This window comes from Nilaparvata lugens, chromosome 6 (genome assembly GCF_014356525.2).
Source record: "Nilaparvata lugens isolate BPH chromosome 6, ASM1435652v1, whole genome shotgun sequence".
NCBI classification, from domain to species: domain Eukaryota; kingdom Metazoa; phylum Arthropoda; class Insecta; order Hemiptera; family Delphacidae; genus Nilaparvata; species Nilaparvata lugens.
Window position 1 is genome coordinate 38,135,844 of NC_052509.1, and position 23,660 is coordinate 38,159,503.

The following is a 23,660-nucleotide window of genomic DNA, read 5'->3' on the forward strand; positions in this document are numbered from 1 at the left end:
TTCACTCACAAAAAGAGGCTTACAATGTGCTAAAAATTCTGCTCCACAAAAAATCCGGATGGCCTTCTTCTGCACCAGCAGTACATCTTTTACCTCAGAGGCACCGCCCCACAAGGTGATGCCATAGGCCATCACACTCTGAAAGAAGGCAAAGTAACACATGCGGAGATGGGCCTCTGGTACACATCTTCTCAGGCTCATGAGCAAAAACAGCACCCTGCTCAACCTGCCACAGACTACCTGAATGTGCCCGCCCCAGGAAAGCTTGCGGTCCAGAGTGAAGCCAAGGATCTTCACTGGAGGGAAATCATAATGTACTCCATTCCTGAGGCCAAACACAATTCTCTGGGTCTTCTCACTATTGAGAAGGAAGAGATTTGCCCGAAACCAGTCTGCAACAGCCCTCTCAGAAGCACACATCCTTCTGCCCAGGTCAGTCATGTCACCACTGATATCCAGCATTGAGGTGTCATCAGCATATAATTATACACATAAAATTATTTTATAATTGTAAATTGAACGATTATTAAATTTATTTGAAATGGGAAGATTTCAAAAATTAATTACAATTCAGCTGATAGCAATATCATATTTTTCAAAATAAAAGTAGGTACCTAAAATAAATTATGTCATCTCATGATGATAACACAGAATTATTAATCATTATTGTAAAGCTGTGTTCATTACAAACAAAATTCATTAAATGTTCATTTTTTCGTACTTATAGATTCTATTAGATTATAGTATTATACTATCAGATTCTATTAGTATTATATGCTGCTACTTACACTAAATTTATATAATACATTATACATAAAATGTATGATACGCCTACTGTACCTACATAATATACTGTATACAAATATTATGATAAATATACTATATTTATTATATGCTGATGCTTAACACCAAATTTATATCCATAAATTACATCATACATAGAATGTGTGATAGAATGAATGATAGTCTTTGTAGGGAAACATTCACAATTTCTGCATCAGATATTATTTATTCTTTTTTTGAATAAGGATTAATTTGTTCTTCAACTATGTTTTTCATTCTAGATGCTATAAAATAGGCCGAAATTTTCAATAAACATAGAAACTATCACAGTACGGTATAACTTACTAGGAATATAACCAAATTTGTTGTTTTATTTTTGGTCAAATAAACTGATCAATATAGAAAGAAGTATTGGAAATGTATGTAAAACAAAAAGATTTCTTCAAATCAATTAACAGAATAAAAATGTTTGACTTACCTGTGAAATGGTATTTCATTTCCTTTAACATGCCCATTCTTGCATCCAAATGCAATATTTTTATTCAATTCTACGCATTTCACTACAAATACATCACAATATTTAAGAGAAAAGGTTGTGATCTAATACTAATAGCCCTAATACTCATTCATATCCGTTTTTAAACTTTAAAAATGAAAAATCATACTCAAGAGCTGCAACAGCCTGCTTGAATGTATGAGTACGAGTGAGAAGGGAATCCCACACGGTAAGCCTGTCTCACTCACTCCGCCTTACACACTTTTGGTTGTAGCTAAGCATTGGACAGCCCGTTCCAGTTAGAGTTCACTGGTGTCAGTACTGTAGGCACTGAACTCCAAAGACCTTAAAGAGATATGCATCTTTAAGGTCTTTGCTGAACTCTGAACTCTCTAACTGGAATGGACGGCATAGCGCCAAACTGGGTCGACGTTAAAGTGGGTCATTTTTCCGACCGCATTTGTCGCCTCATGAAACGACAAATGCGGTCACCTCAGGAATGTGACCCACTCTGTCGCTGACCGCATTTGTTGGGAGGTGCAAAAATGAAAATTGACCGTATTTGTCGCCTTATGACACGACAATTGCGGTCAGCTCAGGAATGTGACCCACTCTGTCGCTGACCGCATTTGTCGGGAGGTGCAGGAATGAAAATCGACCGCATTTGTCGCCTCTTGACACGACAAATGCGGTCACCTCAGGAATGTGACCCACTCTGTCGCTGACCGCATTTGTCGTTTGCCCAGTTTGTCATCGGTCTCAAATGTGTATCGACCCACTTTTGTAGGATCCCGGACTAGCAACACAAAGAAAGTGAGGCAGCTGGTAAAGATAGGTTACCCGCATTGCTGTGGGATTCGTCATTTTGTAACACATTGGCTCTTATGGGAAAATGCATTGCACAGTTTCAATTTCTATTTTATTTCTATATTGTTGTCTTATTCCATGGAAGCGTTATTTTTCCTCTATTAAGCAGTTCATTGTTAACTTTTTGAGAGCAAAAATAATGAAATAGGTTGAATATGAATAAAAGATTTTTTTCATTTGTGACTGCAGTAGTTTTAGTATTGTCAACATTTCACAAGCAAGGGAATAACTTTGGGCCAGATTTCAGAGAAGCGTATCATTTATTAATTTTTATTTATTTAACAAGGACAAATATAAACTGTCATGATATGATTGGGAATGAAAAAACAGGCTCATAGTCCTTATTAATCCAATCCCGAATTTTGTTCATACACAGTCCAAAGGAGGGCTGTATTTAATTGAAACTAATAAACACAGTCTTATGTTTATTTTGATAGAATATACTATTGTTTTTTGGATTATATGATTTATTGTTATTGTTAAAGGAAAGATTTATGATTTATTGTTTAAGGAAATATCTCAATTTAATAATATAGGCCTACTTACAGCAGACTATGAATGTAGAATATTATGTAGGTGTGCATTGGTGTAATTTCAAATCATATAAGAGTGGGAGTTTCAGAAATGAAGCAAATAACGAAGAAACATTTTATTATATTATATGACTATGATAAGCAAACAGTAAAATATGCTACATAATTACCAGAGTAAAATGAACAATTTGAAATTAGAAGGTTTCAAAAATAATTACAATTCAGCTGATAACAATCTCATATTTTATACAATAAAAGTAGGCAAATAAAATGAATTATGTAGACTCATGATGATTCAATAACACAGGATTATTGAATATGTAATGATAGCAATATACTAGGTATTCTGATAACATTTCAAATCATGTGAGTGTGGGAGTTACAGACATGATGCAAAGAAATCTATGAAGAAACATTTATATTAATAATTAATTAATTAATTATTATTAATTAATTAATATTATTATTAACAATTATTGTATTATAATTATGACCATATGATAAGCAAACAGTAAAATATGCTAAATAATTATTATAATATTGTAAATTGAACAATTATTCATTTGAAATGGAAAGGTTTCAAAAATTAATCACAATTCAGCTGATAGCAATATCATTTCTCAAAATAAAAGTAGATACCTAAAATAAATTATGTCATCTCTTGATGATAACACAGAATTATTAATCATTTTTTTTTTGAATAAGGATTAATTTGTTCTTCAACCATGTTTTTTATTTTAGATGCTATAAAGTAGGTCTAAATTTTCAATTAGCAAAGAAACTATCACCGTATACTAGGAATATATAACCAAATTTGTTGTTTTATTTTTGGTCAAATAAACTGATCAATATAGAAAAAAGTATTGGAAATGTATTTAGAACAAAAAGGTTCCTTCAAATTGATTAATAGACTAAAAATGTTTGACTTAGGCCTACCTGTGAAATGGTATTTCATTTTCTATAACATGCTCATTCTTGCATCCAAATGCAACACAATACATCACCATTTCTCGGTCGTATTTTTATTCAATTCTACGAATTTTACGACAAATACATCACAATATTCAAGAGAAGAGATTGTGATCTAATACTGATAGTCTTAATACTCATTCAAATCCTTTTTTTAACTTTAAAAATGAAAAATCGTACTCAAGAGCTGCAACAACCTGCTTAAATGTATGAGTACGAGAGAGAAGGAGATCCCACACGGTAGGCCTGTCTCACTCACTCCGCCTTACACACTTTTGGCTGTAGCTTAGCATTGGAAAGCCCGTTCCAGTTAGTATAGAGTTCACTGACTGTAGGTAAACAAAAGTGAAACAAAACACAAAACAAAGTTTTTGTAAACAAAGTAAAAATAATTATTTATTTTCTTACTTAATTTGCAGTTTCGTAATCTAAGTTAGTTATTTTATTTTTTTCAAACTCACAAGAATATTCCATAATTATTTCGATTAATATCAATTATATTGATAAGTAAACCTTTTGGTAAGTTTTCAAACTCTACTATTGTTACAATGTAGACTATACATTGTTTATTGAATAGCTAATAATAACAAGCTAAAATATATTTGATAGTATTACTTTGTTACAATAATGTGTTCTAATTCACATATAATATTTTTCTAAGAAATATTTCAAATTCATTACTTCCTAACCTAACAAATGCCAATGGCTACCGTCTTGACTTTTAGATACAAATACCTAATTTCAATAAAATTTTCATAGTAACGCAAGTGAAAATTTATTTATGTTTTTCAAATAGGTTTTTATTATATTTGAGTCTAGTTAAATTTTTCCAATATTTTAGGATTTATTAAAACGACTAGTAGGCTACCTGTTAACAATCTTTTAAATTTACAAATGCATTTTTAAATCGTAGAATTTTCTAATATATAACATTAATCTTATTTCCAGATAAGGGTGTTTTCCAGATCTCAGTCATGGATGACGATCATGACGATGAAATGGGCTGGGATCCCGAAATGGCAGATGGTGATGTAAGATAATATCATAATACGTAATATTTCAAATCGTGTATTCACACTTATACTCCCATTTTTATCAATAGAAAATTACTTTTAAATTGTATCATATAAAAGTATAATATAATCTGTAAATATAAAAAGACACCATTACACAGTCATATGGATCCAATATTGTCCATTTTTCTCAATAGAAAATTTCTTCCAAATTGAATCATATAAAAATATAATATAATTTGTAAATATAAAAAGACATTGTTACACAGTCATATGGATCCAATATTGTCTGTAAACGACCATTTAACAACGTCTTGGAAATTTGGCCAACTTCTATCAAAGATGTCATTGATTCCCTATTAACCTGAGTCAAGTTGGGCGTATAGCTAAGGGGGAAGATGCGGGGAAAGAAATGGGTGAAGGTATGAAGAAAATGTCTGTATCACCTAACTAGAAATTTAAATCTCGATACATTTTTCCCTGACACTCCAGAGCACAGACTAGAGACAATGGCTGTAATAATTAGTGTGACTGTCGCATCCAGGGCAGTGTCTTGAGTGTAAGTCAGTGGGTGCGGGTGTGTGTGTGTGAGTGAAGTGTCCTTGAATGTGGCAATGAGGGAATAGTCTTGAGTAGTCATCCAGCAATATCAAACATTTTGATTTTTAAAAGCAGCTTTTCAGTAGCTGTCTAATCACCCATACCCACACCTTCTAGTCATACGCTTCCTGATAAGAGACAACGAATTTGAGTCTGTTTGTTTTCTTATTAACCCACATCTTCCCCCACACCTCTTTGACATACAAGCACCTTTAAGGAGCAACTCCTTATGGGGCGTTTACATTAGTCAAGCTTATTTGAATTCGATATTTGTATAAGATTGATGTATTTTGCAAACTTGAAGTCAAGAACAGAAACTTGAATCCACTAAACCAATACAGACCCTTCTTCAAGTTCTATTAATTCAATTAATTCTATTAATTTTGAACATGTTTGACTTTTCGATTCAACTTGAATCTTTTAAGGTAGCCTACAATTCAATCTAAAAGGGGCAAAATAAGACGAAAGCAGTTGTCAGTCAATCCAAAAATATCCAATATCATGATCAAAGACTAGGCTTCCCCTATATTAAGTAAAATATTTAAAAACAATTCACATATCGATGGCGTCATCACAGACCAGCAAAGTCATAATAAAAAATCTTCTAAACAATAGAAGCTCCTCCCAATGAGCTTGAACACCTTGATAGGGTGTTTCTGAATAAGGTGAGCGCCCTCTCACTGAGTGTGGCAGGCAGGCAGTTGAACATCCTGATTACCAGCACTGAAGAACAATCCTTGACCCTAGGCAAACGACGGCGTGGCACATCCAAGTTGATTCTCCCTCAAGTGTCATGAGTGTGCACTTCCTCTCTTCTTGAAAACTGAGACAAGTGTTTTTTGACAAGGAGTAGTGATGCTAATATGTACAGTCCGTACACAGTATGAATGCCCAACCGTTAGAATATGGGCTGGCAATGAGCATCAAACTTGCTAAACGTCATCACATGGAGTGCTTCCTTTTGGAGTAGGAGAATGTCCTTTGATTGAGTCGAATGTCCCACACTAGTATTCTATACTGGATGTGACAGTTGAACACCGTGTGAAACAGCATCAACAGTCGTTGGGCACTCAGAAGTCCTCTCATTTTAAGAAGTAAACAGATTACTCGTGACAGCTTTTTGCAAACTCCAACAATGTGAGGCTCCCAAGACAATTTGGTGTCCACGCTGAATCCAAGTGAAGAGAAAGGAGCTGCACTAACATCGGCTGATCTGGAAAAATATATTATCTGGCAATATAATATCTCCTGATTTTTGCTCTCATTCAATTCCCTCTCACTTATTTGCGCAGAACCAACTCTTGGCTTCTTCGAAAATGTCATGGGCGTCTGCTTGGCTGCCTGGGTTCCTTGCCCTGTCCCATGATGGTGGTGTCGTCGGCATAAAGCAGGCAGGAGTTGTTCAGATGCAGGGTTTTAATCATTATCAAGAATAACAATGATCCAAGCACCGAGCCCTGGGGTACTCCATGTGGTACACATGCCTTACAAGAGGTAGCACCCATGATGGATACAACCTGCTGTCTGCCTCTGAGGTAATCAGCAACCATGCCCCATGCTCTGCCTGGAAACCCGTATCTGCCCAACTTCCTAAGCAAGATATCAATGTTGAATGTATAAAAACAACTAAATAGAAAAGTCTAATGCAAGAAAAGTTAGAAGAAAACTTTCGTCTTTCAACTTTAATATTGGTGAATTATGATCGTAGCGAAAAAACTGATGATAAAATTGTTCTAAAACCGAGATAGTATCCACCTAAATGGTTTTTAGTAACTTTTAGGTAACGACAATACTTCGATCATATAATATAAAAAACGTTATTGAATACTTCATAAAATATGAATCCCATTTTCCTCGCACTTCAAACTCAATATTGTCAATAATGATAATTTGAGACCCACTACAGATATATTACATAATAGTAATCAATGTTCAAGTTAGGCAGTTGATAAGTACTAAAATAATAAACCTTACCCCGGACCACTTCTTCACAGACTCTGCAATTAGTAGAAAAATTAAACTAGTTATAAAAAAAACTGGAACTACAGTAACTTTTTCTTCCATATCGACGTATGAGGCTCAATTTTTCTGCTCAAACTACTGAATGCAAGGTAATTTCCTTGGCCTATATTTGTTAGAAGTTAACTCGCTTACAAATTCTGCTTGTCTTCTCTCTCTTTTTCTAATTCTTCATTCCTTAATTTTATACTCTTTGGTCATAATCACTGTTCGTCAGCGTAGCTATTTAGTAATTATATATTCATTTTTCACAAATGAAAAGAACTTTATCCACTGTGAATACTTATGTAGGTACTTAATTGTTACTTGTAGTTTTCCTCCCATCAGGCTGATGGCTGAGTCGACAAATTTCTTCCTTATCGATAAGGGTCACGTCCTATGTCTATATGTATTATTTTTCAATTCGGATGATACCTACATGAGCTTTTAGCTTGTGCTTGGGTAATGGAGAGTGTGTGCGTGATTTGATGATATGATCAAAGTCCATGCCTTCCGTCGGGATTCGAACCCACGACATGGTAGCGCTCGCAGACTGAAGACTGAAGGGTGCAACGTCTTAGTCGTCTAGGCTAACCTGGCTAGCTGGTTCTAATAATGTGTAATACGAATTGACTGTTGAGTATTTTTTTAGGTCCCTAGCAAAGCAAATACCACATGATCTGGCATGTCCTTGAGGCTGCCTGGCAGCAGGTTAAACAGGCAAAATCTGCATCTGTTGACGAGCAGCTGAATTATTTCAGTCTGTGTTGAGGAAGGACTACATTTTTATATTCTTGTTGTTTCTTAAGCTCTATTCATACTTTTCACATCTGACATTTCATGATGGGCCGGGTCTATCTGACTATAATTATGATGTACAATTCGATCACTAAGGATTTTACTGGGATTTTCACCCACCCACTGTGATGCCGAGCTTCAGGCAACAATACTACTATTATATAGTGTATATCTCACTGCAAAGAGTAAGTGGTATACAATTAACAAAATGTTTTTCCCTTAGCTGAATCTATCCTGGGGGAAGCACATCGAGCTACTGTGCAAAAATATTTACTGTAGTAGGCTATGGTTTCAGTTATCATTCATATAGATTATTTTAATCATGTTGATTTGATAATGAATTAATTGCCTGTTTATTACATTCATCTATTTTTTTCAGTCCGATGGAGGGGAGGAAAGTATGGAAAATCCCCAAGAAGTTTTGAAGGAATGTTTGGAAAAATTTAGTACACCCGATTACATTATGGAGCCTGGAATCTTCTCTCAATTGAAAAAGTAATGCGGTTTTCTTGATAATTGCAATTTTATCAAAACTTGAATTGAATTGATTTGGAAAAATTATTAATGCTTTTTTCGTTTTTATATATATCTATATTTTATATGTTTCGAAATGTGCTAATTGCCAAGTCCGACACTAATTTTCTTGAAAACAAGACTAGACTTTGGTGATCTGGTTTTAATGGCGCGTATCATTGAATAATTCATTTTATTGTAAGAAATATATTAATTTGCTTGTTATCTAGTATCAAACATGCTTTGTATGTGTAAAAGAAAACTCATTTAATAGTCCCTGTAAAAGTCTTGAAAAGCAAATGCTTTATTATGTTTATTTAGTCCAGTCAATGAAGGGTTATAGAGGGAAAAGTTTGGAAGGCAATTTTTAAGCCAGCAGTTCTGTTTTCTAACCTCTGTGCTAAGGATGTGGGGACTTTTGGTATGTTTACCTCCTTACTACCCTAAAAAGAACTGCGGGGTCAAAAATTGTCTTTCAAACTTTTTCTTCCATACCCTTTTTTGAGCATTCATTGCCTGGACTAATTAGCAAATGTTTACTATGGAGAACAGGATATTATAACAGCATGAAAAGATTGTCATCAAGATACATTGATGATGGGGGGGGCGGAGTGCCCCATCGTATCCACAATTTACAATATTTTATTACTTTTAGAAAAGACGAAATTTGATTCTATACATTGGATTATTAACTAATAGCAAGAGAAGGACTAAGCATGATAGTCCCTTGAATTGATGATCATATTCTCCGAAAAAATATAAAATCTAATATTCAACCCATTAATTATCACGTTCCCATAAATATAATTTAAAGAGTATTCTATTATTCATTTAAATATTATTAAGTCTTGTTCTAATAATTGTTATGATCTTTTTCCAGATATTTCCAAGCTGGAGGAAACCCAGAACAGGTTATAGAACTGCTGTCTGACAACTACAAAGCTGTAGCACAGATGGCTAATCTGGTTGCCGAATGGTTAATTCTTGGTGGTGAGTAGAATTTACTGTCAAATGAGGGTTTTTCATAAACAAGTTACACTTTTTACTTCAAGTCTTTCAATTTAAAATGGATAAATGATTATTTATTGCTTATGAACTCCAATGTAATTGTAACCGCCCTTGATGGGGGTTGAAGATATCTTATTACTACTTCAAGGGAGTCATTGGAACTGGATAGACAACAACATTGTATTACCTAAAGAATTTCTCATTTATTAGGCTATGTCAATTACTTGAAATTTAAAGAATGAAATATGCAGTACATTTTATCCAAATATTATTCCTACAAAAACTACCTTCCAATAAGATTCTGGTAACTAGAAATTTACTACAACAATGATTTTATTAATTAGGGTCTCGGCCGGGTGAAAATGTTTTATAAGGAGCTAGAAATTTTGGCACTTACCCACAGCTATCACTCCCACCGTAATCCCAAACCACAGGACACTCACGTATATCATAATGCCGGAAAAATAACTTAAGTTTTTGCAATACGGTTTGGATTTTTATCCGCTCGATACCTCGGTTGTTTAACGATTGGAGGTTTTCCGTCCGGAAAACTTCCCCCTCTCCACGTCAGTGTGCCAGAAGGCCTAACTGCTGCTATTGGAAGAGTCGGTTCTCACGAGATTCGGCAAGCGGGTACTTGCCAGGTCTGCAGTATTCCTCTGTGAAAATATCTACAGGCTACCAAACATCCGCCTTGTCCTTGCCTCATGGAGCCGCCTCATCCGTGAGAACTAGCAAATATCCCTGAATTTGCTGGTTCCCAGAGTCGTTTAGACATAAGTTAGCAGAATCTTATTGTCGCTGCAAAAATACTACTTACTCACTAAATTATATATTTTCTCACTAAAGTCCAACTACGGAAATTATTATTCTAATATCAGAGTCTTTTCTCCTGAAAAAAATCTTAAATCTAAAACACGAAAAAAAACAATCAATAAATAAGTAATCAAATACTACCCATGTCACACTACCCCCTTCTTCGCAAAAGGGTGACTATCCCTCCCGATTGCTTCTCACTTCATACTTTTGATTGCTTTTCACTTCACACTTGCCACAATAACACTTTGCTGTACTGCACTGGTTGAGCGGTGTCGACCAAAGGGATGGAGTTGCTTGCTGGTGGAATCGCAGTTGGGGGCGCTGAGTTGAGCGGCTTGGCTACTACAGGTACTGTTGCCGGTTCCGGGCGTGCTGGACAGAGCACGCGCTTCCATCGTAGTAGTGAAGTTGGCGTGCGACCACACACCTGGAAGTAGCACCTCTCGTACAAGCAGTAGGCTCCCAACAGCCCCAGAAAAAGTCAGTCCTCCACAGATGAACTTCATGGTGTTGTCCTCGGCCGACGTCGGTTGCAGCTTCTTAGTCTGCTGCACAGCATACATGAGATTGGAGATAGCTATCTCATCTACGCCGATCGGTCCAGGGGAGAGTTGGCCTCCTTGTTATCGCTCTTATATGCTCGTTGTCGTTTCCTTGTAACTCTGGTGTTCGCCGAAGAGTAGAAAGCTGAGACACGATGTCTGTGGCTGATCGGGCACAGAGTGATTGTCCCCGGCTCACATCTCTGTAGCATCTCGGAAGAGAAGGTAGCGTAGCGGTTTCGATCCTGGAAGATGAGTAGCAAAAGATGACTCAGCTCATAACGCACTGAAGAATGGCTGCTTTAGTCTCGCACTGGTAGTGTAGTGAGTGGTCTGGTACACTTTTTACCCTCACCTAAAAGTCTGGTGTAACAGTCAGTAAAGTTCTATCTCAACAGTCACAGTTATCACACAGACACGGGAAGTGCCAGTCCCAGATAATTGTTCGTTTCTAGCTCTCTGGGGGAAAGGATAACCGACCGAGCCCTTCACAATTTTTACTGATCTAACATTAACAAATCTATACCTAATCATTTATCCAATTAAACTCAAATATAAACTCAAACTCCAATATAAGCTCAATCCTAGAATAATTATCATTTCAAACAAAATCTATATTTAAGTACTAATAGCCTAATTCATTTCCAAAGTCCTATTCAACCTTTATGTAATAGCAATATCATTTTCAACTCCAATACTTAAGTTCTATAAAAATTTCTCTCAAGTACTTCTGCACCTAATTAACAATAAGAACACATAATTATCTATTAACTATCATCTATAATAAATTCCATTCAATCAAGTAAATAACGTCAATATTTTTCTTCTTACAGTATCAAACAATAGTATCAAAGCATCTTACTCATAATTCATTCAAACTATTTTACAAGAACAATAGTCTAATTTTTGTACACATCTGCTTTTTAACATCTCATCGATTATACAGTTAATAGCTTCATCTTCATCATACTGGGCTGAATCATAACAATAACGTAGAACGGTCATCACCCTTCACCGGGTCAACTTTGTTTACAATCTGGGTTACTACTGTTTATATTATTTTCTTCTTTCTATTCTTCTTCTTTGTCAATAGTTGTGGTAGGTAGAGTCTTTCCATACAATTTCTGTAAATCCAAAGTCCATTGTCATTCATCCTATAAGTTCGTCACAGATGTTTTTCTGATGACGAAGGATTGCATTGTCTCGCGGCAAGTAGCAACGTTTTACTTCTCTCTCTATCTCTTTTGAAGGCTGATCTTCCGTCCTTGTCGAAAATCTTTTCATTCATCTAATATAATATAACTACATAATTCTATTCTAATTCATCATCTGGCCAATGCCTAAAGGTTATTTCATCACTCTCATTCAACTCATTTATAAAATAACACATAATTATCACACAATTATTCCACTGATATTTCTCTTATACTCAATTACTCAGATCACTCTTTCTCCATTTCACTTTTCTTCACATTCAGCTAGCTGAATTCTTAAATTAAAGCAGTTTAGAGTCTCGCTGCAGACAATTTCCTTTCATGTTTTATCAATTCAAATCAATAGTTCATTTCTGAAATCTATTTCATTATGATGATGAGCAGTTTAACGCCTTACTCGGGGCATTTTTTTGTTTACTAATTATCCTGACTCCGCAATAATAAGAACAGTCTACTCGATCCAACTGTCCAATAATTATCAAGCTGTCATAACATAATTAGTTTGAACTTCTAATGCAAATTTCTACGTCCATCGAAAGCATTACTCCTAGCTTGACTTCTAGTGAAATAAGGACCTGGAGGGTAGAGTGGGTCTTCTCTCTCATCCAACACGGGGCTAGCGAGATTTTCTTCTTCTTCCTCCTCGACATTTTCTTCAATATTTTCTACCACCTCTTCTCGTTCAATCTCTTCGGCTTCAACAAGTTCGTCATCCTCATCCTTGGGTGCACGATAATCGATGAACTCCTCATTCCTCCTATGATCGAGATCCTCATCATTCCCAGCTATGTCTTTATCTGACAACGGTTCATTTTCTTGTTCAAAAACCTCCATTTTCTTATAACATGGTTTCATCCTATTAATATGTACTATTACTCTTTTTCCATCCGATAAATTTATCATATAAATTACATCGGATAGCTTCTTACTAACAAACCTCCCAAGGAAGGTGGAATTTCGCTGAGTTTCCTGGTTTAACAGCTGGCTCTAACAGATACACTAAATCTCCTTCCTCAAAACTCCGAAGTTTTCTACTGAGATTGGCTTGCTTCATTCGTTTTTGCGCCGCTTGCATAGATCGTTCATTTGCTATTTTGTATGCTTCTGAGAATCTTTCCTTCAACTCTTTCAGATGAAACTCAGTAGTTTTTCCGCGAACCTCATCTGGTATGACACACGATCCTGGAAGTACTATTTCTCGTCCATATAGCATGAAATGAGGAGAATGACCGATAGATGCATGAGGTGTGGATCTGTATGCTATCAGGGCATATGGCAACCAGGTGTCCCAATCAGTACCGCCTCTTTTTACGAAATGTGCTATGGACTCGTTCAGGGTACGATGTAATCGCTCAATTCTACCATTACATTCCGGATGATACGCTGTCGTTCTGATTTTGTCAATACCCAGCATTTTACAAGTTTCCACAAATAAGCTGGATAAAAAGTTTCGGCCTTGATCACTCAGTAGACGGTTGGGTACACCGTGTCGAGTTATAATGTTGGTGATGAAGACTTTAGCTATTGTTTCGGCTGTTTGATTGACGATGGGAATGACCTCCGCATAACGCGTAAAATGATCGATAAAACTAACATAGTATTTGTTTCCATTCCTTGTTGTTGGAAGTGGGCCGACTACGTCCATCGATACAAGGTCAAAAGGATAACTCGGCTCTTCAGCGGGTTGGACAGGGGCTTTCAAAGACACGGGAGTTTTTCGACGAGCACATTCATGACATTCTGCTACAAACTTTCTCACATCTTCTCCTAGTGCGGGCCAATAGTATCTCTGTTTCACACGACTAGTGGTTCTCTCTTGTCCTGAGTGTCCCGCCCAAGGGGTGCTGTGATTCAGTTTCAACACAGTTGTTCTTAGTGTTTTAGGGACAGCTAATTTCCAGTGAGACGGATCGTCGTTTATGTTGGTCCACCATACTAATCCATTCTCTATTTGACCCAAATTTGATTCCAACAATTTATTGCACCAATCATCATGCAGCTGTTCGGCTGCAACACAATCTTATACATAATCCTTCTATTTGTACTCCATTTACGGCGCGACTGAGAGCATCTGCATTGGAGTGTCTTTTACCCGGCTTATGAACCACGTCGTACTGAAACTCAGCCAATCTCAGAGCCCACCTGGTTAGTCTGGATGAAGGGTCGCGCAGACTTAGCATCCATTTCAGAGCTGCATGGTCGGTGACTAGCGTGAACTTCCTTCCTAAAAGATAGCATCGAAACTGTTTTGTTGCATACATAACAGCCAGCAGCTCACGTTCTGTAGTACTATAATTTTTCTCGGCGTCATTCAATTGTCGACTGGCGAATGCTACAGGCCTCTCTCCGTTATCCGTTTGCTGTGAAAGTATCGCGCCAATCGATGTGCTCGACGCGTCTGTTGCAACAATAAATTCGCGATTAAAGTCAGGGAATATAAGAACATTCTCCGAACACAATAATTTCTTCAATTTTTCGAATGATTCCATCTGTTGTGGCCCCCATACAAAGTCTCCTCCTTTCTTTGTTAATTGTGTTAGGGGTTGAGCTATTAAGGCAAATCCATCGATAAAACGTCGATAATAGCCAAACAAAGCCAACTCCTGACTTCTCGCACGTTCTTCGGCTCAGGGTATTGTTTAACCGCCGATGTCACCAGGTGAACCAGATAACGAACACAACTTTTCACAAAATTGTAATTTTCGAGATTTACTTTCAAATTAGCATTCTCGAATATCGCTAACACGTGAGCTAGACGTTCTGCATGTTGGTTGATTGTTTGACTGTGAACTATTACATCGTCTAAATAAACAAAACACTCTGTTCCTAAAATTTCGGCCAGGAGGGAGTCCATCAATTTTTGGAATGTATGAGGGGCACCTGTCAATCCAAAAGCCATTCTCTTATACTCAAAATGCCCACCGACGGTTGTGAAAGCAGTCTTTTCTTGGTCCTCTTCTGCTATTTTTATTTGGTGGTACCCACTTTGCAAATCCAAAGTTGAGAAATATTTACTATTGCCTAGTCCTTCAAGTGTCTCATTTATAAGCGGTAATGGATATGCATTTGCTTTAGTAACTGAATTTAAAAGCCTGAAATCTGAACAGAAACTATATTTGAGGCTTCCATCGGTTGTTTTCTTTCTTACAAGTACAATCGGTGCACTCCAAGGACTGTTTGACGGTACAATTATACCTTTATTCAGCATTTCGGCTATATGCTCTTCCACTACTGGGCGCATGTGGTAAGGTACTCTATAGGGTCTTTTCGCAATCGGTCATTCTTCAAATGTGGGGATATGATGTTCAACGGGTACATTACATCCCTCTAATCCTGGCTCTTCAAATGTTGTGATATAGCGCTTTAATACTTTACTTATTAACGCAGCTTCTTCAGTCTTTAGATGTGATAAAGTCTCATCAATTTGTTTTTCTAATTTTGAATTATTTTCATCCATTGATACAGATGCTATCTGTAAAGAGGGTTCAGTAAACCTCACAGGCTCTGCAATACCCATACATTTATTTTTTAAAAGCTGTACTGGATACGGATTAAGGTTTATAACTTTAACAAATGAGATTGAATTGTTGACATGCTGAACACTACGAGCAACCCTTATTCCAGGCAGTGGATCTAATGGGGGTTCAATGAATATAAGCCCTTCCTTGATTACATCTCTCAGAGTAACATCGATCAAAATTTCAGAATGAGCAGGGATAAAAGTGCTTTGTGCGGTATATACTGTAGCCGGTCTCACTTGATCATTTAAACAATGGGTCTTTCTTGGCATTCCGCGATCTTTGAACTCAGACCTCCTCCAGTCATGGAGTGGATGGGTGGGGTCGGACGGGGCATTACAGCTTATAGTTTTCCTACTTTCATTTTCACTAACACAATCACAAAAATATGACGTTTCAATATTATTGTATGACTCATTTTGAACTTCACCTATTTTCTCACCTCCAAATGTTATTGAATTATTACCTACATCGATAACTGCGTACAATTTGGATAACAAATCCCAACCAAGCAAACCATCCTCTTTAATCTCAACATTGGCGATAAGAAATCTATGTTCAAACTTGAACTTTAAGACATTTATTTGTAAAACTTGTGCTCCTATCACTGCTAAATTCATGCCGGTCACACCCTTAGCAACAGCTTTCTCCTCTATTAGTTTTACACCTGAAATAGCCTCTTTCAAAATAGATATCTGCGCGCCGGTGTCAACTGAAAATGTTTTGCACTGACCTTCAATCTCGATGGTAACGTGACTTCCTCTACCGCGAGTTGATACTCTTGGAACTATATTGCAATGCCCCTCTCCATGATTAGGCTGAGTAGTTGGGCGACTCCCAGCCAATCTTAGTTTTCCGAGTGCTGTGGTTTTTGGGCACTAATGTTTTCATTTTTCACAGGAGCAGCGCGTTTAGCGCAATTATACGCTGTATGAGACGATTCTCCACAAACAAAACAGTATCTCACAAATTTATTGTAGAATTTACGCGGTTGTGACTCAGAAAAATTTCTCTGCTGATTTGGGGAATGGTCTGTTCCCGTGTTGGTACATTCCCTAGCAAAGTGACCCATCCTACCACATGCAAAGCAAGGTCCCTTCTTATCAGACTGTCTGAACTGTGTATTTGGATTGCTCTTAAAATATCCTTATGATTTCACATTCTGATCCTTCTTAAATGAAAGAGCGAACACGTTGTCTTGATTTGCTGCGGCTACGACTACCGCCTCTTCCAAGGTTTTTGGGGGATGAACTTGTAGGGTTATGGACGCGGAACCAAATAATCTTCGAATGAAAGCTGTCAAAACCGTTCTATCTAGTTGGAGGCGAGCGTATTTAGCTTCTGCAGGATGATCGTTGGGGATTGGTATTGCCTTTAAGCCTAATTCTCGACAGCGATCCGCATACGCGCGTATTGGCTCATTCCGGTGTTGTTCAATCGCACTCAACGCGAATAAATGACTTTCAGGTTCTCGTAACTCTTTGAATCTTTCTAGAAGAACTTTTTCATACTTGACAAAAGTTGCTCCCTCGGATAATAATTCGGGATGAGTGTTCAAACAGACAGACGCAGCCCCAGATGTTTTTAATTTACATATGAGCTTTTTATCGTTATTAGACCAATTACCAGACTGTGCTACAAATTTTAAATTTTGAATAAACTCCTCTACTTTTTGTCCACCTTCTTCACCTGAAAATGTTCTTACAAGTGATTGTAAACCTAAATCCTTACGTACAAAGGTTGTTGGTCGAACCTGTTGACTGTTTGAAGCATTAACAGTGTCTAACTCTTGCTGTAATCTAGCTTTTTCTAAGTGTTCACGTTCCGATTGTGCCCTAAGTTGTCTCAATTGCTCTTGTAAACACTCTATTTCTGATCTATCTACATTCTGAACTGGTAGATCAGGTTGTACTTCATTCATCTTGAAGGGTTGACTTGAAATCTTAAATTTTGAATGGTTTCTCTGAAAAATCTTATTTCTATTAATCTAACAATTCTATTTCCATCTAAGATCTGATTATAATAAAGTAATCAACATTCACTTTCTCAATTAAATCTATTTTTCAATTCAAATTTTCTATTATTTTCTCGTTTCTAACAGTGAATTTTCTGTCCCATGACTCCGAACTGGTTCGATAGACATTTTTGCAGTCTATCCCACCGCACGCCACCAGTTTTGTAACCGCCCTTGATGGGGGTTGAAGATATCTTATTACTACTTCAAGGGAGTCATGGGAACTGGATAGACAACAACATTGTATTACCTAAAGAATTTCTCATTTATTAGGCTATGTCAATTACTTGAAATTTAAAGAATGAAATATGCAGTACATTTTATCCAAATATTATTCCTACAAAAACTACCTTCCAATAAGATTCTGGTAACTAGAAATTTACTACAACAATGATTTTATTAATTAGGGTCTCGGCCGGGTGAAAATGTTTTATAAGGAGCTAGAAATTTTGGCACTTACCCACAGCTATCACTCCCACCGTAATCCCAAACCACAGGACACTCACGTATATCATAATGCCGGAAAAATAACTTAAGTTTTTGCAATACGGTTTGGATTTTTATCCGCTCGATACCTCGGTTGTTTAACGATTGGAGGTTTTCCGTCCGGAAAACTTCCCCCTCTCCACGTCAGTGTGCCAGAAGGCCTAACTGCTGCTATTGGAAGAGTCGGTTCTCACGAGATTCGGCAAGCGAGTACTTGCCAGGTCTGCAGTATTCCTCTGTGAAAATATCTACAGGCTACCAAACATCCGCCTTGTCCTTGCCTCGTGGAGCCGCCTCATCCGTGAGAACTAGCAAATATCCCTGAATTTGCTGGTTCCCAGAGTCGTTTAGACATAAGTTAGCAGAATCTTATTGTCGCTGCAAAAATACTACTTACTCACTAAATTATATATTTTCTCACTAAAGTCCAACTACGGAAATTATTATTCTAATATCAGAGTCTTTTCTCCTGAAAAAAATCTTAAATCTAAAACACGAAAAAAACAATCAATAAATAAGTAATCAAATACTACCCATGTCACATAATAAATACGGTAAAGTTCACTAAAGATTGATGATGATAATAATGGGGCAACAACCAAAACTAATTTCTCGTTCCACTAGTATACGAGTGGTTCAAAGATAAATAATATTTTTATTAAATATCGACTCACTCTGCCACAATAATTAATAGATAATTAATCCACCATAATTATTATATAAATATTTTTTCGTCACACTCAATGGTATACAACCGATATTATTTAATAGTTTTTTTTTAAATAAAAACGAATTGGATAATTATTTATTCGGAATTACACAGAAAATATTTATTTAAGTAATCCAGAATTACACAACTTTCAGTACTGCAGGCTCATACCCAAAATGGTTCCAATTCTAATATGTAGTTTCTTTATTCAATATCTTCGGTCCACTATAATCAACCTCTAGTAAACGAATGTTTTAATAGAACGTCACTAGTTTCGTATTACGGTAATATAATAAACAAGTTGTTTTGACGGTTTCATCAAACTTATAGCATTATAAAAATATCCAATGAACTCAGTGTTGTAATAACAGTAAGTAGCTATTGTCATCCGATTGAATGAAAATTTAATTATTGAAATTGAAAATGATTAATTAATTGGGGCAATCTATTGTTCAGGTGTGAAAGTAGCAGACGTGCAAGCGATGGTAGAAAACCATCTCAAGGACATGATCCTCAAAACGTTTGATCCGAAAAAAGCCGACACAATTTTCAGCGAGGAAGGAGAGACGCCCGCCTGGCTGACGGAGATGATCGAACATCCAACATGGCGGTCGCTGATCTACAGACTGGCTGAGGAGTATCCCGACTGCCTCATGCTGAACTTCACCATCAAACTGATCTCCGACGCCGGATTCCAGGGCGAAATCACCAGCATATCGACGGCTGCTCAGCAGATCGAGGTGTTCTCAAGGGTGCTCAAGACGGCCATTTCCGGATTCCTTCAGTGCACTGACGACTGGCAGCAAAGTATTGATGAGTGTGCGGTCAGTGTTCGCATCGCCTAATTAATAACAATTTTCAATCAATCGCATTATATTAATCAACCTATTATATCAAGCGAGCAATTTCTATATATATTTATGTATGTCCAACGGATCTCGAAAATGGCTCAAACGATTTCCACGATATTTGGAACATTTTAGGTCTATGATATAAAAAATCGATTGCACTAGGTCTCATCCCTGGGAAAACTCGCTGAAGGACAATAGTTATCCATCCTTGGAAAAACAGCGGATAATTTCGTCGTTTGGAAGTGGAAGCAAATCAATAAAAGAGAAAAAAATCAAGACAACAAAAAACTCAAACTCCCAGGAGTATACAAGCTAAAATGCTCTGAATGTGATAAATTCTATATCGGACAGACAGGCCGTTCTTTCAATCAAAGATACAAGGAACTAAGGAACTATTCAGGGACTAAAAACAACAACAGAATCTGCATTCGCCGACCACCTAATTCAAGAAAATCACAAACACACAAACATAAATACTGATCTACAAATCATACACATAAAAAACAAAGGACCAGAATTAGACACAATAGAACAATTTGAAATATACACCCAATTTAAAAGCAATAGACAATGTATATTAAATGAACAAACCAACTTCAAATCCCACATCCTCTTTGATTACCTTCTTAGCCACAACAAACCCAATAGACACCAATAGACACCAACAGCACCAACAGACACTAATCCAATAGACACCAACAGCACACTAAAAATTGCCATCCTATCCTTCTACTTGTCTATGAGTACAACCAAGAAGATGGCGGAACTGCCGAAAGATCTCGTTGTCCAGTGAGTGATTTATTCATTTATTGTAAAATATTTGACTGCTATTCGTTTTTCCAAAAGCAAAAAGTGATTTAATAATAAGCAGTTCGTGATGGAAAACAACATTGAAGAATAGAATATGCCATGACGAAGGTCAGGCTGTTATCAATCATCTCAACACAATGAATAGATTCTATCTTAGAAACTCAATGATATTCTTTAGATGTTTGAAATAATATTTGTAGTTTTTCTAACTAAACTTTTTCTAAAAAAATAGAAACGCAAGTCTTGATTTGAATGAAATAATCCAGAGGTTATTGACTTCTTATGATATTGAGAATGTCTCTTCCAATTTATTGAGTTAATATTGGGGAGAACCACATAGGTTTGAATTCATATTGAAACTTATATTAGAATCAAATTGCAATATTTAAATTGAAGTTTATATAGATGAAAATGAATAAGAAATTGCTAATGAATATGAAATAATTATTAAACGAAGTTCCCAATTAAATTCTTTTAACCACCCCGAAGACTTCTGCTACTTCAAATATTACTGACAGTGTGTATTGACTGGTTCTGAAAATATTACTAATACTACTGCAAATATATTGACAACTTGGTGAACAGCTGGAAGGAAGTTCGTTAGATACTATCAAAAAATTGGTCAGTTTTCAATATTTGCAATAGCAGAGGTTTTCCGGTTGACAGCATTTAATTTAGAACGAGATTTAATAATAATTTAATATTCCTTAGCATTTGAACAAATTCAATTGCTCATTTATTTGCATGTGTAGACTGGCTGGCAGTTATGAAATAAGCGCTGCTATCCAGAGATTGTGAGTTTGGTTGAATTGGCAAATTTATTTATTCGTATGGCTTTTATTGGAGAGAGATCCTTTAAAATGTTCTGCATTGCAGTATTGCCAATGTTATTTCCTATTCACATTCAAGTTTTATCAGTAAAATGTTACACTTTGACTTCCTTTTGGTTGTTGCATGAACAGAAGATGGTGTGTCACGGACAGCACACGTACGTGTTCGGCCTGGTGCTGCTGCAGGTGCTGTCGCTGGAGCCGAAGGGCGGCTCCTGCATGAAGCGGCTGGCGCAGGAGATCACACGATGCGCCCAGCGCAGTCGGCATGACGTCACACCCATCACCATGGCGCTCAACGGCGCCGCCAAGTACCCGCACGCCTGTCAGGCGCTGCTCAGCATGATGGCCCGCAACTCGCTCAATCCTGCCGATATTTCCGTCAGTACACCTTCTTTTAAACACCGTTAGTTTTTTTTTAAATGGTAGAATTTTCTTAGAACTGTCAGAATTGGTTGAATGGAAAGTCTTATGTTCCCAATTGATTAGTCTACTGGACAGTTTAAATTGAAACTTATATCATACGAGGGTAGGCTGATACATAATGCACACATGCTTGTAGAGCAGAAGCCAAATAACCCCCAGAATCGAGCCTGATGGCATGTGGAAGTTCTATTGATCCTCTAAACGGCTATGTAGTTTGAAGGCGTTGTGTTCATCAAGTTTGGTTTGGCTATTGGAAGAATGTTCTGGTGTTATGTATTCTTTCCCTGACTAAACCAAACTGGATGAAAGAAACGCCTTCAAACTACGCAGCCGTGTAGAGAATAAATAAAACTTGCACATGCCACCAGGCTCGCTTCTGAGGGTTATTGGGTTTGTGCTCTACAAGCATGTGTGTCTTACTTATCAGCCTACCCTCGTACATGACATGATCTATGTATTTTTTCAATACTATAGGTTGTATGACGCCCGGAGTAAAATCATAATATTGTCTTTATTCTCAGCTAATGAACATGATAAAACACGATCATAACTTACTTGTTCAAAATTAATTTCGTCCTTTTAAATGATATGTGATTTTTCATCATTACTCTATAACACTCCATGTTGTATAAGTTGTATAGAGTGAAAGTAGTGAGTTTCCAGAATTTTCAAAAAACCTTGAAAAATACCCCTTTTTTCAAAATCTGTAGCTCCAAAACCACAAATCGTAGAATCCTACGCGTCCTCTCAAATCATTGGAAATTTACTGTCTATAATTTTGTAGTGAATGCTTTTTTCGAAAAACACGAGATTTTCGAAATAAAATGGAAATATTGAAAAAGGTCCAAAATTTGTGGTTTTTTGGGGGTTTTTAGGGGTAAAGCCGCACTCTGGCGTGTCAGCAAATTTCAGGTTCGAATTCAGCGCCCCAAATTACATATGAAGCCGACGAGAAAAATTCTTTCAGGGCTGTTGTCCTGAAAAATTACCATTTGACTGGACTATAGGCCTATTATAACAAGTCATATACAAGTCCTATCTTTTTCACTAATATTATAACTTAACCTCACTATAGAAGAATTAACTGATGTTGAATAGATTTATCAATTTATGAGAAAAATAAATCGCATAGATTATCAAGATAAACAAATCTCATACCAAATTACTAACAAATGACCTAGAGGTGAAGAACAAGAAGGATGAGTTCTCTTCTCTCATCTTGTAATACAATACACTCTTCTTTTTTCTTTATGTTTCTCTCTGTTCAACTTGAATGCTGCTATTATTATTTGGCACATTTATTTCGTCTTTCATTCGTCTTCATTTACTTATTTACTTATTCATGTTCTTACTTATAATTGTTGAATTTTTTTTTCTCAGTATATAATTATTATATTAAGCTCTCTTTATTTTCTTTAGCGATTAGAGTACTATTCAGCTGTAAGTCTACTTCCCTCCACACAAGAACAAATCATTCAAGCAAGGATTCTATTCATATCAGATGTATTAATGTACTTTTGTTCTTTATTGAGTGATGAAAATAATTTGAATTTGATTGGGAGTAATGGGTGAAAAAGGAAGGAGGAAACTTATTTTTAAACAGAATAAGATTCTGTTCCTCTTGTTCTTCCTTCTCCCTTACATTTAACATAACACACAACCTAGCTACATTTGGACTGTCGTATATATTATTAATGCATTTTTAAGTGTAAGTTATCATTGTTTCGTCTTTCTGATCAACTCAGATACAAAATGTTCACTTTAATGTATATTTGAAATGTAAATTTTTGTGATTATTATAAGAAGAGTTTACAAAACCTTATTCAGATTATTTTTATAAAAAATTGGGAGAGATCAACAGTT

At 36.4% G+C, this 23,660-nt stretch overlaps 1 protein-coding gene across 1 annotated transcript in view; it reads left to right on the forward strand.

The window, feature by feature from the left end:
• Positions 1-3,959: 3,959 nt before the first annotated feature.
• The window catches only part of LOC111058505 (negative elongation factor D), a 48,016-nt gene continuing 28,315 nt past the window's right edge, over positions 3,960-23,660 (forward strand). The window contains exons 1-6 of the mRNA XM_039430737.1: positions 3,960-4,167; positions 4,597-4,679; positions 8,437-8,552; positions 9,451-9,560; positions 19,337-19,704; positions 21,504-21,752. Of these exons, the coding sequence (XP_039286671.1) occupies positions 4,623-4,679; positions 8,437-8,552; positions 9,451-9,560; positions 19,337-19,704; positions 21,504-21,752 (900 nt within the window). The 5' untranslated portion in view covers positions 3,960-4,167; positions 4,597-4,622. The remainder of the gene's footprint in view (positions 4,168-4,596; positions 4,680-8,436; positions 8,553-9,450; positions 9,561-19,336; positions 19,705-21,503; positions 21,753-23,660) is intronic.